The sequence below is a fragment of the Natrix helvetica genome (assembly GCF_964273705.1).
Source record: "Natrix helvetica genome assembly, chromosome: 5".
In the NCBI taxonomy this organism is placed as follows: Eukaryota; Metazoa; Chordata; class Lepidosauria; order Squamata; family Natricidae; genus Natrix; species Natrix helvetica.
Window position 1 is genome coordinate 110670521 of NC_138551.1, and position 16744 is coordinate 110687264.

Here is a 16744-nt window from a genome sequence, read left to right on the forward strand (position 1 = left end):
ACTATGATCAGCAAGACCAACCCACAAATGACCTAACCACAAAACTCAAAACCAAACTGCTAACAGACCCCTAGTTCCGAAACAACCTACACATCTTGACAAAAAGAGATGACCTCACATGGAAGGGGACGAAACTCTATGTCCCGGAATCCCTACACACCCTAATTCTCCATAGAAGCCACAACGTCAAACCGGCAGGCCACTTTGGGTTCCTAAAGACTTTACACTTAGTCTGAAGGCAGTTCTGTTGGCCTAGCATAAAGAAAGATGTGGATAGTTATGTGAAAAGTTGCACCATCTGCGCCACAATGAAGAAACGACCAGGAATACCACCACCCCGGACTTCTGCAACTAGTAGCAGAGCCAACGAGGCTATGGGAGGAGATTGCAATGGACTTTATAGTAGAGTTGCCAAAAAGTGGGGGAAACATGTTGATTTGGACAGTAGTAGACCTGTTCTCCAAACAGGTACACTTCATACCCTGCAGCAGACTACCCTCGGCTCACAAGCTTGCCAAACTGTTCGTGAAGCACATCTACAGCTTTCATGGAGTACCTCAAAGAATTATCTCAGACAGAGGGGTCCAATTCATGGCTAAGTTCTGGAGGGAGTTCTTGCGGGCCATTGGGTCATCCCAGGGTCTTAGCTCAGCTTGTCATCTGAGCACCAATGGGGCAGCAGAGAGACTGAACGCCATGGTAGAGCAGTACCTGAGGTGCTACGTGAACTATTAGCAGTCCAATTGGGCAGATCTCTTATCTTTTGCTGAGGTCACGTAAAATAATGCTGCCCACAATAGCACAGGACTAATGTCGTTCAAAGTAGTGAGTGGCATGGACTTCATCCCAATGCCTGGGTATCCAAGGGATCCCCCCTCCTCAGTTGACTGATTGGCTGTCGATGCTGAAAGCAACCTGGGAAAATGTCAAGAAAGTGCTAGCTAAAGCGGCACAAACCTACAAGAAACAGGCAGATAAACACCAGGCTCTGCAATAGCCATTCCAGGTGGGTGAGAAGGTTTACCTTTCCACAAAATATTTGAGATTAAAACTCCCTAGCAAGAAACTGGGACCAAAGTTTATGGGACCACTTGCCATAGTAAAGATCATCAACCCAGTCAGTGCAATTGAAACTGCCTCGATTGCTGGGGAAGATACACCTGGTGTTCCATAGTAGCTTCTTAAAACTCATGATCAGATCCACTCTGAGACCATTACCCCAGGAGCCCCCAGGCCTGTTGTCATAGGGGGCCAAACCATTATGAGGTTCAATGAGTCCTTGATTTGAGGTGGCACAGGAGACTCCAATACTTAATCAAGTGGAAGGGCTACCCCTTATCAGAGGAATCTTGGGTAAAAAGTAGAAATATCCAGGCTGATCGCCTTATAGCAAAATTCCATGCAGAAAATCCAGGCAAGCCTGGGGGAGGGGTGCATCCCTAAATTATACACCTGCACTCAAAAAAAATTGTTTTCACACAGGTCCCTTTCAGGAAGTGGGGAGCCTATGGTCAACTTGTAAAATGTTTCCATGACTATCAAACTGACATGGAAAAGGGAGGGAGAATTCTTTTTTTTTAAAGAATTTTATTGGTTTTTAAACATGGGAAAAGGTAAAGGGGTGCATAGAAAATTTTGGCAGCTCCCACGCTAGTGGTAGAAATCCCTCCAAATCTCACAATTTTTACAATATTAAAAACAAGATATAAAAGATAAGCAAAAAACAGAATCTGATTCTACATTGTATCATCCATGTGTTCAATCATTTTTCCTTTGTCACCTTCTAGTATATCAACAATTACAAATATTTCAAATACTTTTATTTTTGTGACCTGAGCCTTTTCGATATTGCTCCTTCCTCCCTGTCCCCAGGTGGAGCCACAGCCCCCCCCTTCATATCTTGTACCTTGCTACCCTTTTTCACTACCTTCCCTGTGTTCGTCCTCTAGGAGAGAGAAATGTTTTTTAATGAAGGCTTCAGCCTCCTGCACTGTATTAATTCTAATCCTATTTCCCTCCCAAAAGATCAACATTCCCTCTGGCAATAACCATCTAAACCAAACTCCTTTATTGTATAATTTCTTTGATAAGGAGGAATACTTCCTCCTTCTTTCTCTTATCTTTTTTGGAATCTGCTTAAGAATGGTGATTTCTTCATCTTTATATTTTAGTGGTCCCTCCCTTTGGGCCCCAAGCACCTCATCCCTTGTGGTCCTCCTGAGAAATTTAACATGTACCTCCCTTGGAATATTATGACTTCTAGCATATGCTGAATTAATCCTATAAACCAGGTCCATATCCCACCACAACTGTTCTTTGTCTCTCTTAATATATTCTGCTAAGATTGTACTCATAATATCCTTAAGATCTTCATTTTCTGTCTCTGGTAGGTTCTGGAATCTGAGAAAAAAGGACATTCTTTCAAATTCTATTTTTGCCATGAAGTTTTCCGATTCTACATTTCCCTTCCGGACTGCTTTAAACTCCTCCACTAGCCCAGCTGTCCCCTCCTCCAACACCATAATTCTCTGTTTGTTTTCTGAGATATAGTGTTGAACACCTCTGAGTTCATCTTTAAGATCTGTCACCTCTTTTTTCAACTCATTTTGACCCCTCATAATTTCTTGAAACATTTGGGTAACAGATAGCTCTTTCGGGCTCTCTCCAGACCCTTCTTGTTGTAACAATGAGGTAATTTTCATTTGCTGCATGCTTGGACTGGAGGTGGCAGACACAGGAGCCGAAAATGACTTGCCCGTTGGTGGTTTCTTAGGCCCCATTTGTCTAAGTTCAGAGATGTATATAAGTTTTTTACAAAGAAATTGCGCAGCTGTGCCGGTCCAAGGAGGCAGGCAAATCCGAAAGCGAAGAGTTAATTCTCCTTCACTGTTCCAAGATACCGAGGCACAGCAGAAAGGGGAAAGTCAAGTAAACAAAGTCCAGGTAGACCATGTAACAGGAGAGTCTCCCTCAGAGATGGTATTAAAACAATACCAGAGGTTTTTTTTTTCGAAGGTAGTTTCAAAAGGCAGACTTCATTAGTAAGTGCAGAAACAAAGACGGAAGGGAGCCATCTTAGCTCCTCCTTTCACAGGGAGAAGAACAGAGGTTTCCATAAGATTTGTTTTAAAAAGACAGCTCAGCAATAATCACTTGCAATTGTGATAGCGATCTTTCTCACATAGTTCAAGTGACGAGTCAGCCTTTGTTCTCTCTCCATTCCAATAGAAAGAGAGATAGTTCAAATGCCGCTTAATCCGAGGGGGGGGGGGAGAGAAGAAACACCCCCCTCTAATCTTCAGTTTCAAATAAGTTGAACACGAACTTACAGTAGTCTGCTGCTTATCCTTTAATGACGATTAAGGAGATCAGGGTGGCTCCCACACCACCAGCATTCAGCCGCTCTTCCTTGGATAACCTCCTTCCTCCCAGAGCCCATTCGGTGAAAGGGCGGACAGCCCAAAGCTGTCCCAACCCCCCCCCCTTCAGCGAGCTGCCCTTCAGCAGGGGACCCCTCCAAGGCCCCCTGTGCTCCTTATGGAGCCAACCGAGGAGACGAGCGGCAGACAGCATGTCCGTCGCCAGCAGGATCTCTCAGGGAGGGGGGGAATTCTATGCATACCTTCGACCAGGGTCGGATCTCAGATTTTTACAGCAAGCATGTGAGGTGCAAAAGTTCACAGCCTGCCGCAGAACCTCGTTAGTGGATATGATTTATAACACAGACTGAGGGGAGGGGAGACACAGGGGTAAAATTCAGACACCATTAACCGGAAATCAGATTTGGCTCCGCAGAAGAACATGCCAAAATATTGCTCCTAATAAATGACTGGATTTCTTTTGAACTTTGTCTCGAGGCTCGTAAATTAATTAGGGCATCTTTTGAGAACTTCACACCCATGCTGGCTGCTAGTTATTACTTCACTTGTTTCTCGATGTTGGCAGATCTATTTTTTTATTATCTTTTCCAGTATTTTCTCGGGTATTGATGTTAGGCTGATTGGTCTGTAGTTTCTTGGGTCTGTTTTTTTTTCCTTTCTTTTTTGATGATCCTGACTGGCTCAAGGGTTGACTCAGCCTTCCATCCTTCTGAGGTCAGTAAAACGAGTACCCAGATTGTTGAGGGCAATGTCTCTGAAAACTGCTTAGAGGGGGCTGCAAAGCCCTGTGAAGTGGCTTTGTGATAAGTCTAAGGGATTTTCCTATTCCTATTTGGGCCATTTCTGGGGCTGGGAACCTTCAACCTTTGTCTCCACTATAGCTGATAAGGATTTATTTTCCCCTTGTTTATATCCTTATTTCTATGGCGAGACTTTATCCCATTTGTGAATATGCCCAGACTTTATGCATTGAACCATCTTACAGGTAATCCTCAACTTACAACAATTCATTTAGGGACCATTTGAAGTTACAGCAGCACTGAAAAAAGTGACTTATGACCATTTTTGACAATTACAACCATTGCAGCATCCCAGTGGTCACATGATCAAGATTTGGATGCTTGGCAATTTACTTTTATTTATGATGGTTGCAAAAGGGTCACGTGATCCCCTTTTGCAACCTTCTGACAAGCAAAGTCAATGGGGAAGCCAGATTCACTTAACAACCTGGTTATAACTTAACAATTGCAGTGATTTACTTAACAACTGAGACAAAAAAGTCATAAAATGGGGCAAATGTCTCATTTAGCAAAAGAAATTTTGGGCTCAGTTGTGGTCGTAAATTGAGGACTATCTGTGTTTTGCTCTCAAACCAAATGAAAGATAAAATCTAAATTTTAGACCTGTAGAAACATCCGTGGAGAGAGCATGTGCAATCTGCATGAATGACTTCCTTTCTACCATTTCTCTAATGTGATGATCTCTGCTGCCATCTACAGGAATAGACTGAAAGCCTCCAGGCTACATCCTGAGAGCCAAATCCAGGAAATGATTCAGAGAGCACCACAACACTGTCTGTGTTAAATTGCTAAACAAACGGTTCATTCATTTGTGTTTAATACAATATCTTGAGAGACTATAGTGCATATTTTCTTGACTTGGGTGTTTGCCATAGGAAAAAGCTCTGCCTCTTCAACTAAAATGGATTATCTCAGTGTGAAGGTGCTTTGTTTTAGATTTGTCAGGGTCTATAAAAGACTGCTAGGAAAACAGAACATGCTCAATTTCAGCCACTGAAAATTGATTTGAGACCCTCAAAGTATAATTGATACGGAAAATTCAGCAATGTGCTTAGCAAATCCTCTTCACTGTTGCTCTAAAAACATTGTTTTGTTTTCTGGAGATTTAAAACTCTTGAGAGGATGAGTACCTTCTAGATATGAAATTATCTCACTTTGAGCCTGGTTTGTGATGGAATTCCACCAAGAGTCCAAGGAAATATAATCAACTGATATTGAACCATTTTTGTGGAATATCATTCCCCTGCCCCTCAAAACTCCAGCTTCTTTGGGCTAATGTGCAGAGTACCATAAGTGGCCAGGTGGTCACCCCTTTCAAGAATTTTCATGGAATATTTCCATTTGCAATTAACAAAAACTACCAGCATTGCATGGCAAAGAACAGAGTGCTACAATTGCATCCTGGGTGAATTGCTTCATTATATAATTGCTACCCTAATGCTGCCAGGATTCTCTTTGGGCTTGTGGGAAGTTTTCTATCACTTCCACACCCGGGACAAGCTTCCCTATGAAACGACGTCTCCATCCTCATGGTCTTTGCAGCTGCCTCTAAAGGCAAACCCTTGGCTTTAGGGAAGGAATATTTCACCTTTCCTCACAGCTGTCTGGATTTCATTTTTAGTTTTTCCAGCTCAAGTTGGAAACCCAAATTAATTCTTCTGACAGGCTTTTAAATCTTTAAATCTGACTGTCAAAAATCAAAATGGTTTAGATCATGGCTGTCAAACCCACCACGTGACTTTGCCACATGACATATTGCAACATTGTTCCCTTCGCAGAGCTGGAGTGGTTGTGGGGCATGAGGCATCCAGCCCACGGGCCGCCAGTTTGACACTCCTGGTTTAGATTGTTGGTCCATTCTAGTTGTTAGGTGTTTAGGACCAATGAAAGTGGAATCTCCACCCTGGTCTGGAGGATATCATTTCTTCCCTTTGTGCTTTTTTGCAGACTCTTCACACAGGACCAATGGCCGCCTTTCTGATGAAGACTAAAGACAACCCAATGAAGGCCATAGGAGTCCTGGCAGGCCTGATTGGGATCATGGTGATGGTCATCCTTTTCATCTCCACTGCCATGTTCTGGCGCAATAAAAGGTCTCCCAGGATCATGCCAGCACGACGGATCATCAAAAAGAGGCCGAATTATCAACCTCGTACCATTAGGATGGAGTGGTTGAGCTTCAAGAAGTCCTCTAGCAATGCGGCAGAGAAATTTACAGTCAAGGAAGACACCATCAGCTTGCAGAATGAGAACAGCAATAACAGTTCCCAGATTCCCTCTCTGCCGCCCCCACCACCCTCTGTGCTGATCCCATTGCATGCCCCTCTCTTCAAGATCCAGGAACCCACCTGGAAATTGTCCACGGTTTCAGGATCCCTGAGCCCTAAGTTCGTAAATAAGCAGGCAAGGGAAAAGGGAGCTCTCCTCGGAGCCGACACAGCTCTGGTATCTGAGCTCAAGCAGAGATTGGAGATGAGAAATTCAGTGATCAGCCAGCCTCACATTTAACACAAAGTGGTGTGGGACATACAACTTTGTGTATTATTCCAAGACCATGGTGTGACTTGTTACTTTGCATTCTGTACTGTTTTCCCACTGACCTGGAAGCTCTAAGCCCTGGTGATGTTGCACTTCGATCTTATTGGATTGCATGCCATGCCTTATCCTCTTTGCTTTGCAATTGTTTCTCCTTTTAAAGGTTGTGATAGTGTCTCATGTAGACTTGTTACCTTTTTCAATCCAAATTATCCAATAAAAAATTTTTTTTTGCTGCACCCAGAGAAATGTATGCAGATTCTGGCCAATCGTGTTTAGGGTTTTCCAGTGATATAAAAAAATCAGTTTGAAAGATGCATAAAAACTAATTTCATCTTAAGAATGTCTTGCATGCTATATGACTTCCTCTGAAATTTGGTGAGTCCTGAGTCCATTTGTGTGATTGGCCTGACCCAGTCAGATTGGGGCATGATTTGGCACTATCCATAATTATGTGCATGTCAAGAAATATACTTGCATACATCATACATTTATTTCTTTTGTTCACACAATTCTCAAGAGACTGCCTGAAAAAGTCCCTGCAGTTTTCTTGATAAGATTTTTCAGAAGGATTCCCCATTGCCTAGGGCTGAGAGAAAATGACTGGCCCAAGGTCACCCGACTTATCTTTATGCCTAAGACGGAGCTACAACAAGTCATGATTTCCAAGTTTCTAGCCGAATGACTACATCAAAGGTGTGTGGGTGTGTTTGTGTGTTTAATCTACCACATAGTAAAGTGTGAACATCTATATAGATTCTCAATTGTCACACTTGTTCCAGAGGTGTTTTTTCCAAAAGGGCTTCCTTGATTTTTTTCTTTGAAAACATTTGCAGAAGAAGCTTCTTGAATGAAAAGCAAAAAGGTTTTTAAAAGGGGAAGTCCAGTTGCCTTTTGGAAAAAGCAGCTTTGGGGTAATCTGCTTTCCCCCAAGTTCTCAAAGATAAGTTTTGAATGTAGAAGGTGAGGAACCACTACAGAAAGTGAGAGGCAGTGATAGAGCCAGAATAAAAGCCACAAGAGACATCATCATGGACCATATGAAATGGAATAGGATGCAATGATGATTTGAAGAGCAAGAGATGGTGGTGTTTACAGAAATGATGAAGAAGATGAAGATGGTGATGATTTATACAGCTCAGAAGCCACCTGACCCCTAATGACTTTGGGCAGTTTATGGTTCAAAAGTAAAATGGAAAGAAAAAAAAAACATACAAGAAACCATAAGCATCCCAAAGATTAAAAAAAAAAACTCCATCCAGATGCAACCTTCAATCTGCCCCAAAGTCTTGGACAATGGCCAGGTCTTTCATAACTTCCTGGTAGGTTTCTATGGAGATTCTGAATCATCCAGGTGATGGTTGTTCCCAGTGGTGGGCTTCAGCCAGTTCGCACCACTTTGGGAAAACTGTTAATTTTATTAACTTTCTGAGCAGTTTGATGAACTGGTGTTAGAAGAAATCATTAGGGCAGAGAACCGGTTGTTAAATTATTTGAATCCCACCACTGGTTGTTCCAAAGATGACTTTTCAAGAGGCAACTGGACTTTCTGGTTTTTCTTTGAAGATGTTTTGCTTCTCATCCAAGAAGCTTTTTCAGCTTGTCTTCAAAGAAAAACCAGAAAGTCTAATTGCCTCTTAAAAAGTTACCTTTGGGACATCCTTGGTAGGTTCTTGATTAGGACATTGTTTCTTGGTTGAAAACAAAGACCTAATCAATATAATCTAAAGCAAACAAACCAACAAGCTCAGACAGGACCAAGGACTCCACAGCTGAAACTATATTCTCTTCTCTTGGAACCTCCTGAACATCATCAGGGTGGGAACCATCCAGACCTCTGGAAGGAGAAAGCAGGGATCCCAACTGAGAAGGCCTTCATCCTGGGTCTCACAAGATGCACCTGCTTCATTATTGGGACCCAGAACATGCTCATGTGAGATGTGTCTGATCTCACCAGATGGGCAGGAATATTTGGAGAGAGATGATCCCGCAAATTAAAACAAGGCTTTATGCCACAAAGGACTTTATACTATGAACTGCGCCAGTAACGGTAAACAGAACAAATCCCAGAGCAATAGTGTTCATCAGAAGGCATGTCCACCATTGCAACAACCACACCACTGTATTCTAGACCAGCTGTATCTGCCTACATTAAAGGGACAGGAGGACTTGAGTTCATCAGGAGGTCACCAGATGCTGAAAGACCCTCCATTTCAAAGCAAGACTGTCATTTCAGTGCAAGAAAAGATAACCTGCCAAGGAGATGGGTCTATAATCCTAGAAAAATGGCAGTATTTCCATAAATGGTGGCTGGTGTTGCTGGTTCTACTAAAGTGGATTTAGCAGATGATTTATCTGCCACCCTAAGTGAACTTCCTTAGATCGATCTCCCTCCCTCTCTCTCTCTCCCTCCCTCTTTCTCCCCTGCTCTCTCTCTCCCTCCCTCCTCCCTCCCTCTCTCTCCCCTCTCTCCCCCCCTCTCTCTACTGTTACTCCCTGGGAAGGAGAGAGACAGGGACTTGTTATTTATTGCTAGAGGTAGCATATATTTTCAACATAGTCCTTATCTACTTGTTCATAAACAATGTTATTTATGGATTAAATTTATATGCCCACCCCGAGAAGGTGAATCTGGGTGACTCACAGATTATTGCCAAAGAAAATTCTGTTTTGGCTCATGTACTCCAAACACTTCAGTGCAGACTTGTTTCTATCCATAGTGTTGCTCCAAACACGTGACATAAAGTGTTTACAAAACCAAATTCTTTGTCTTCCTTTTTTTTAAAAAAAAATGCTTCTTCCCTGTACATATCAGCAAAAGGGAGATTATAGCCCAACCCATTGAATGGGCAGTAGTTATTCCAACTTCCCACCCACAAATGTCTGTGTCAGCGAAACAGCTATGAATAGTTTTTATTAAAATTCTACTTAGGGAATTATTCAATTTATTTTATTAATTGGGCCTGGAAGTAGAAATTTAAGGTATTTTACAGAAAGGGCTCAAAAGGTTCTCTAATGCTAAACCACTACAAATGGGGAAAAGAAAATTCTGTTGGAAAAGCATTGGTAGAAGGTTGACTTAGAGTGGAGACTTAAATACAGAGTTGGAAGGGACCTTGGAGGTCTTGTAGTCCTATCCTCTGCTCAGGCAAGACATCCTACACCATTTCAGACAAATGGTTGTCCAATCTCTTCTTAAAAACTTCCAGTATTGGAATATTCACAACTTCTGGAGACAAGTTGTTCCACTGATTAATTGTTCTGACTGTCAGGAAATTTCTCCTTAGTTTCAGTTTGCTTCTCTCCTTGATTAGTTTCCATCTGTTGTTTCTTCAGGTGCTTTGAAGAATAGGTTGTCCCCCTCTTCTTTGTGGAAGCCCCTGAAATATTGGAAGACTGCTATCATGTCTCCGCTGGTCCTTCTCTTCACTAGACTAGCCATGCCCAGTTCCTGCAATTGTTCTCCATCTTTTTAGCCTTCAGCCCACCCCCAATCATCTTTGTCGTTCTTCTCTGCACTCTTTCCAGAGTCTCAACAACTTTTTTTATATTGTGCTGACCAAAACTGGATGCAACATTCCAAATGTGGTCTTACTAAGTCATGCAGTTAAAATCTGTATATTGGAGAAGAAGAAGAAAATATGTTTTTTCCATACAATTTTTTTGCAGGTTGAAGAAGTAAGTGGCACCAGTGAAAGTCTCCACTGACTTCACTGACAAGCCAAGTGCTTGGCATCTTCAAAGCTCCTGCCATGCCAAATATATGCTGTGTCATTACATACACAGGACACCAAAACAGCAGAATATTCTGCATTCTGACTACAGTTCATTCTCAATGTACAACAGTTCATTTAATGATGGTTTGAAATTACAACAGTACTGGGAAAAATAGGTATGACCATTTTTCACACTTACAACCGTTGTGGCATCCCCAGGGTGACATGCTCAAAATTCAGATACTTGGCAACTGATTCATAGTTATGTTGGTGTCCTGGGGCCATGTGGTCATTCTTTGCAGCCTTCTGACAAGCAAAGTCAGTGGGGAAGCCAGATTCACTTAACAACCATGTTACTAAGTTGAGTCATCACTTAGAAGGCATAGAAGGCAAGAGATGATCACATGCTAACATCTTCTGTTGAGCACCTCTTCCACTCTCACATGTATGAAAACCCGTATTTATTTGTGCAACTTGTAAATTAGGTATCAAGTCTGGGATGTTTAGATGCAGTCTGAACATCTCAGTAGTTTAAGCAAAATCAAGGTAAATTTTTGACGCTGGAGAATAGAAGAAAATGAAGAGGGATGAATGACATCCAAGCATTTTTAGTTGGGCAAATCCATCATCTTTTATCCTTTTTTAAAATCCTAAAATTCTAATCCAAGCCCTGCTCAAGGAGGAGACCTTATACCATTCAGGGAAATGGTTGTCCAATCTCTTCTTTAAAACCCTCCACCCAGAACCTCTGAAGGCAATTCATCCCACTGGTTAATTCTATTTATGTATTTATTTTATTTATTTATTTTGTCAAGCATGTATAAGGTAACAGATATAAGTTATAACAGATACTGTATAAGTGGATAGGAATTAGTGGGGACAGTAGGACAGGGACAGTAGGCATGCTGGTACGCTTATGCACGCCCCTACTAACCTCTTAGGAATGGGGTGAGGTCAACAGTAGACAGTTTAAGGTTGAAGCCATGGTGAGTCTCCGAAGTGAGGTGTGGGAGGAGTCACGAATGGGTATTAACACAGTCCTTTTGCCCTGGAGACTGAGGTAAATCCTTAGGTCGTACCTCCTTCTGATCTCCCAGATTAACCTCAGTCTCCGGCCCAGAAGGAGTGTTTACCTGACTCTCCCTCACTTCGAAGACTTCTAGGTTTTTTCCAGAAATTTAGGATTTTTCTTACCTTCGGATTCCTATCTCCTCTCCTCATCCGTGCTCAGCGCTGTTGGCATCTAAGCTTCGCCGCTTGCCAGCGCGAGCCCCAGGCGGGCGGGCAGACGCATAAGAGGGGATAGAAGCCGCTGATAGATTTCATGATTGGGAGTTATATTATCAAGCAACAAACCTGATGTGGATTAAGGAGTGGGTAACACTAAAAAATTCCAGATTATTGAATGTAGAGGGTCATGATTTATTGTTGGGATGGCATGCTTTTTTATGGTATAAGGCAGTGGTGGGCAACCTTTTTTTTCAACTGAGCCAAATCTCGCCAAAACCACGATTGAAATTTATTTGGAGAGCCGCATTTTTAAAACCGAAAATACATAGGATGGTATACTGTTTTTAGTTTCAATAAGTTTTTATTGAGAATATTCTGCATGCAAGTATCCACATAGGTCGGGAGGATACAAATAACACAACTAATAAAACAAAAACTTTAGAATGATATTATTTATTGATAACATTAAATTCCATAAAATTTGCCTTACAATGTAGAGAAAATTACATCCTGACAATGACTGACAAAGTCACAACCACTAATGTGAACATTGGCCTTGCATTTCCTTGGATAGTTTGAGTAAGTCAGGTTTGTATGTTGTTTTTAATTTCATCTCTCTCTCCCACTTTCTTTCTTTTTTCTTTTTCTTTCTCTCTCTCTCTCTGGCTCTTTGACTCTCTCTCCCTCCCTCCCTCTCTGTCTCCCTCTGTCATTTTCTCTGGGTGTCTATCTGTCTGTCTCTCTCTCTGTATCTCTCTCTCTCTCCTCCTTCCCCCATCTCTGTCACTCTGTGTGTGTGTGTGTCTGTCTGTCTGTCTCTCACTCACTCTGTGTGTGTGTGTGTCTGTCTCTGTCTCTCCCTCTGTCTCTCTCCCCTCCCTTCCTCTCTCTCTGTCACTCTGTGTATGTGGGTGTGTCTGTCTCTCACTCATTCACTTAATCACTCACTCTGTGTGTGTGTCTCTCTCTGTCTGTCTATCTTTCTCTCCCTCCCTCCCCCTCTCTGTCTCTGTGTGTGTGTGTGTGTGTGTCTGTCAGTCTCTCTCTGATTCCCTCCCTCACTCCCTCTCTCTGTTCCTCTCTCTGTCTGTCTCTCTGTCTCATTCACACACACACACACACTTGGAACACTCAACAAGGTGACCACAGTGTGTGTGTGTGTGTGTGTGTGTGTGTGTGAATGAGACAGAAAGACAGAGAGAGGAACAGAGAGAGGGAGTGAGGGAGGGAATCAGAGAGAGACTGACAGAGATGAATCAGAGACGTACTTTTAACTACCTGGCAGCGGCGTTTTGCCTTGGGGGGCTCCTCAGAACTTCCCAAGACTTCGGAGGGAAGTTTACAGCCCTCCCTCGGAACGCTTCGGAGGGAAGCTTCTGCAAAAGCCCGTGTTAGATATTAGCATATATCGGGATAAGTCTTCCCTCAGGTCCGCTCCTACAGCGGGAAACAGGTATTCCTCTGATTGGTCAATGGGCGTGCCTCATCCCTATAAAAGGGGAACCCTCCGACCACAGAGTAAGCTGGATCACTACTATTACTAATAAAGAGCTGTTAAGTCACGTCGTGTCCGCAGTCTGTCTCTCGTTGCCCAGATCTAACATTGGCGACGAAGGTGGGATTGAGAGACAGATAGGACGAAGAACGCTACTTCAAGAATCTCCGGATTTGATCCAGCCCAGGAATTCGGCAGAAATTCCGGCAGCCATCTCAGATCACCGCAGCGCGGCAAATTCAAACTGAGAAGATGGCGATGCATGCTCCCCCCGCTCCTTTCGACCCAGCAACCGACGAATGGGAAGCCTTCATGATTCGCTTCGAGTGTTTCCTCGAAGCAAATGAGTACACGGGGATCACCGATGCAAGAAAGAAAAATATCTTCCTCGGCTACTGCGGAAAGGAAGTCTTCAATACGGCCAGAGACCTCACCGCGCCTACTCCAATACAAGCAGTACCATGGGCGACGCTGAAACAAGCCTTGGAAACACATTACGCGCCAAAACCGTCCCGCCATGTCAGCCGCAAAGAGTTCAACATGAGGACTCAAAAGGCGGGAGAATCCATTAACCAATTTGTTGCAGCTCTACGAAGAATAGCAGCCCACTGTGAATACAGGGATTTGGAAGAGCATATCTTAGAGCAATTCATCTGTGGGGTAAGAGACATTTCGTTGCAAAAGAAACTGTTAGCCAACCCGAATCTAACCCTACAGTCAGCATTGAACAAAGCAAGAGCGTCGGAATCAGCGGAGAAATCAGCAGTGACCATACAACGAAGGGTCAACGAAACCCAGCCAGCACCGAGACAAACCAGAGTCCACTACGAAGACGCAAGCCCCGACTACGTGGATCCCGAGTTCGAGGACAGTCACCTAATGCAGAGCAGTCACTGGAGGCCTGGGGGGAAACCCGGATCCCGTTTGCCGCCCTGCGCAAGCTGCGGAGGGAATCACCCCAGGTCTACTTGCAGGTTCAGGAACGTTGTTTGTTCGCACTGCAACAAACTTGGGCACATCGCACGAGTGTGCCGGAGCGGAGTCCCTGCCTCACGGCAGCCACCCATGTACCGCCAACAGAAGCCCAACCCAGGGGCTTGGCGAAATCAAAAAGGGCGCCCAGAGAAAAATCCACAAGTGTTTACCCAGAGAGAAACTCCCCAAAGAGCTGAACGAGCGTATTCCCAGAGAGATTACTCACAAGAAAGTGAGCGAGCGTATCCCCAGAGAGAATTCACACAGAGAGCCGAAAGAGCGTTCTACCAAGACGCTCAACGAGAGTATTTTCAGGATATAGACGATGAGATAGAGTTGACCCAGAGAGAGGAGTTGCGAACGTATCTCACCACGATACATCAGGTCCGCCCTAAGCGGCCCAAAAGGCTGAAAGTCACAGTCCTCTTGGAGGGCTCACCCTGCGAGCTGGAGGTTGACACAGGATCAACCCTGACGATCATTTCATGGGCATCCATGAAACAGGCCATTCCCAGCCTCAGAAAGAGCCAACTGCGCGCTCCTGACGTCCTGCTACGAGACTACCAGGGGAACCAAGTCCCCATCGTGGGCCAAGGCACATTCCACATCCAGTTTAAGGACATCGAAGCCCAGCTGCCCGTGACCATCTCCAGCGCGCCATTGCAGAACCTCCTGGGGCTTGATTGGTTTGAAGCCCTGGGATTAGAAGTCACCGGAATCAACGCCGTGAGAAACAGCAGCGCTGAAAAGATCTTTAAGGAGTTCGAGGATGTGTTCAGCTCCGGTCTTGGTAAGTATGTGGGCAAACCAATATCGTTCAATTTAGATCCAAATGTGGCGCCAATCCGGCTTAAACCGAGACGAGTGCCTTTTGCACTCCGCCCAAAAATAGATAAAGAGATAGATAAGTTAGTGGAACAAGGAATCCTGGAGCCGGTAGATCACGCGCGTTGGGAGACACCTATCGTGACCCCAGTTAAGTCAGACGGATCAGTCCGCTTGTGCGCAGACTATAAATGCACAATTAATGTCGCGCTACAACAGAGCGCATATCCGGTGCCCGTAGTACAGCACCTATTGCACTCATTGGGGCCAGGAAAAGTTTTCGCTAAATTAGATATGGCACAAGCTTACCAGCAACTGCCAGTAGATAGCGCCACAGCGGAGGCCCAGACTATAGTGACGCACAGAGGAGCGTTTAAATGCAACCGGCTACAATTCGGCGTAAGTATTGCTCCAGGATTGTTCCAGAGCGTCATGGAACGACTGTTGCAAGGGATACCGGGAGTCGTCCCATATTTTGACGATATCTTGGTGTCCGCTGCAAACGAGGAGCAACTAAACAAAAGAGTCAGATCGGTTTTGGCCAGAATCAGAGAGAAGGGTCTCCGCCTGAAAAAAGAAAAATGCCAAATTAACGTGCCTAGCGTAGAATTCCTGGGTTATAGAATTGATGGTCAGGGAATTCACCCCACTGAAAAGAAAATTAAGGCGATCCAGGACGCCCCCACACCACGAAATCAAACCGAGTTGCAGGCCTTCCTCGGACTACTTAATTTCTACAGCGTTTTTCTGAGACAGAAGGCGACCGTTGCTGAGCCACTACACCGTCTACTCCAGAGGAACGCACCATGGAGATGGGGACGAGCAGAAGCTGCAGCATTCGCCGGGGTAAAGCGCCTGCTCACCACTGACTCACTACTTGTACAATACAGTCAGACCCTCCCGCTGGTATTGACCTGCGACGCATCGCCGTTCGGGGTTGGAGCAGTCCTCAGCCACAGGATGCCCGACGGGAAAGAAGCACCCATTGCTTTCTACTCCAGAACTCTTTCATCGGCCGAAAGGAACTACAGCCAAATGGACAGAGAAGCATTGGCTGCCGTTGCAGGTGTGAAACGTTTCCATGAATACCTCTACGGCCGCGATTTTGAACTCATTACTGATCACAAACCGCTGTTAGGACTTTTGGCGGGAAATCGCCCCACTCCGGTCTCCCTTTCTCCACGTATGACCAGGTGGACTGTTTTCCTGGCTGCGTACTCTTACAAGTTAATTCATCGACCGGGCTCCACTCTAGGGCACGCAGATGCGCTCAGCCGTTGCCCATTACCAGACATTTTGCCAGACCCCACTCCAGAAGTACCGGTATTGCTCATTGACTGTTTGGATTCGGGACCGGTTTCTTCTTACGACGTTGCAAGGTTCTCCTCGAAGGACAATTTAATAAAACAAGTGCAAACTTGGGTATGGAGGGGGTGGCCAAAGGGAAATGTGGGCCCGGAATTCAAAATGTTTTGGTCTAAACGGGACGAACTCTCCGTGTTACAGGGATGTTTGTTGTGGGGGGATCGAGTTGTTATTCCTTTTGCGCTACGGAAAAAGGTATTGAATGCTTTACATATGGGGCATCCGGGGATCGTGAGAATGAAAGCGTTAGCGAGAAGTTATGTGTGGTGGCCCAATATGGACAAAGAAATAGAGGAGTGGGTGGCCACTTGCGATCCATGCCAGGAGTCGAGACCAGCACCCCCGGAAGCGCCCGCCACAGAATGGGAGAAACCCAAGGCACCCTGGTCACGCATTCATATTGATTTTGCAGGGCCATTCCAG

The 16744-nt window shown here is 44.5% G+C and overlaps 1 protein-coding gene across 1 annotated transcript in view; it reads left to right on the forward strand.

Annotated features, from left to right (window-relative positions):
* CDHR1 (cadherin related family member 1) overlaps nucleotides 1-6953 on the forward strand; it is a 63773-nt gene extending 56820 nt beyond the window's left edge. The window contains exon 17 of the mRNA XM_081954557.1: nucleotides 6128-6953. Within this exon, the coding sequence (XP_081810683.1) occupies nucleotides 6128-6688 (561 nt within the window). The 3' untranslated portion in view covers nucleotides 6689-6953. The remainder of the gene's footprint in view (nucleotides 1-6127) is intronic.
* The last annotated feature ends 9791 nt before the right edge of the window (nucleotides 6954-16744 follow it).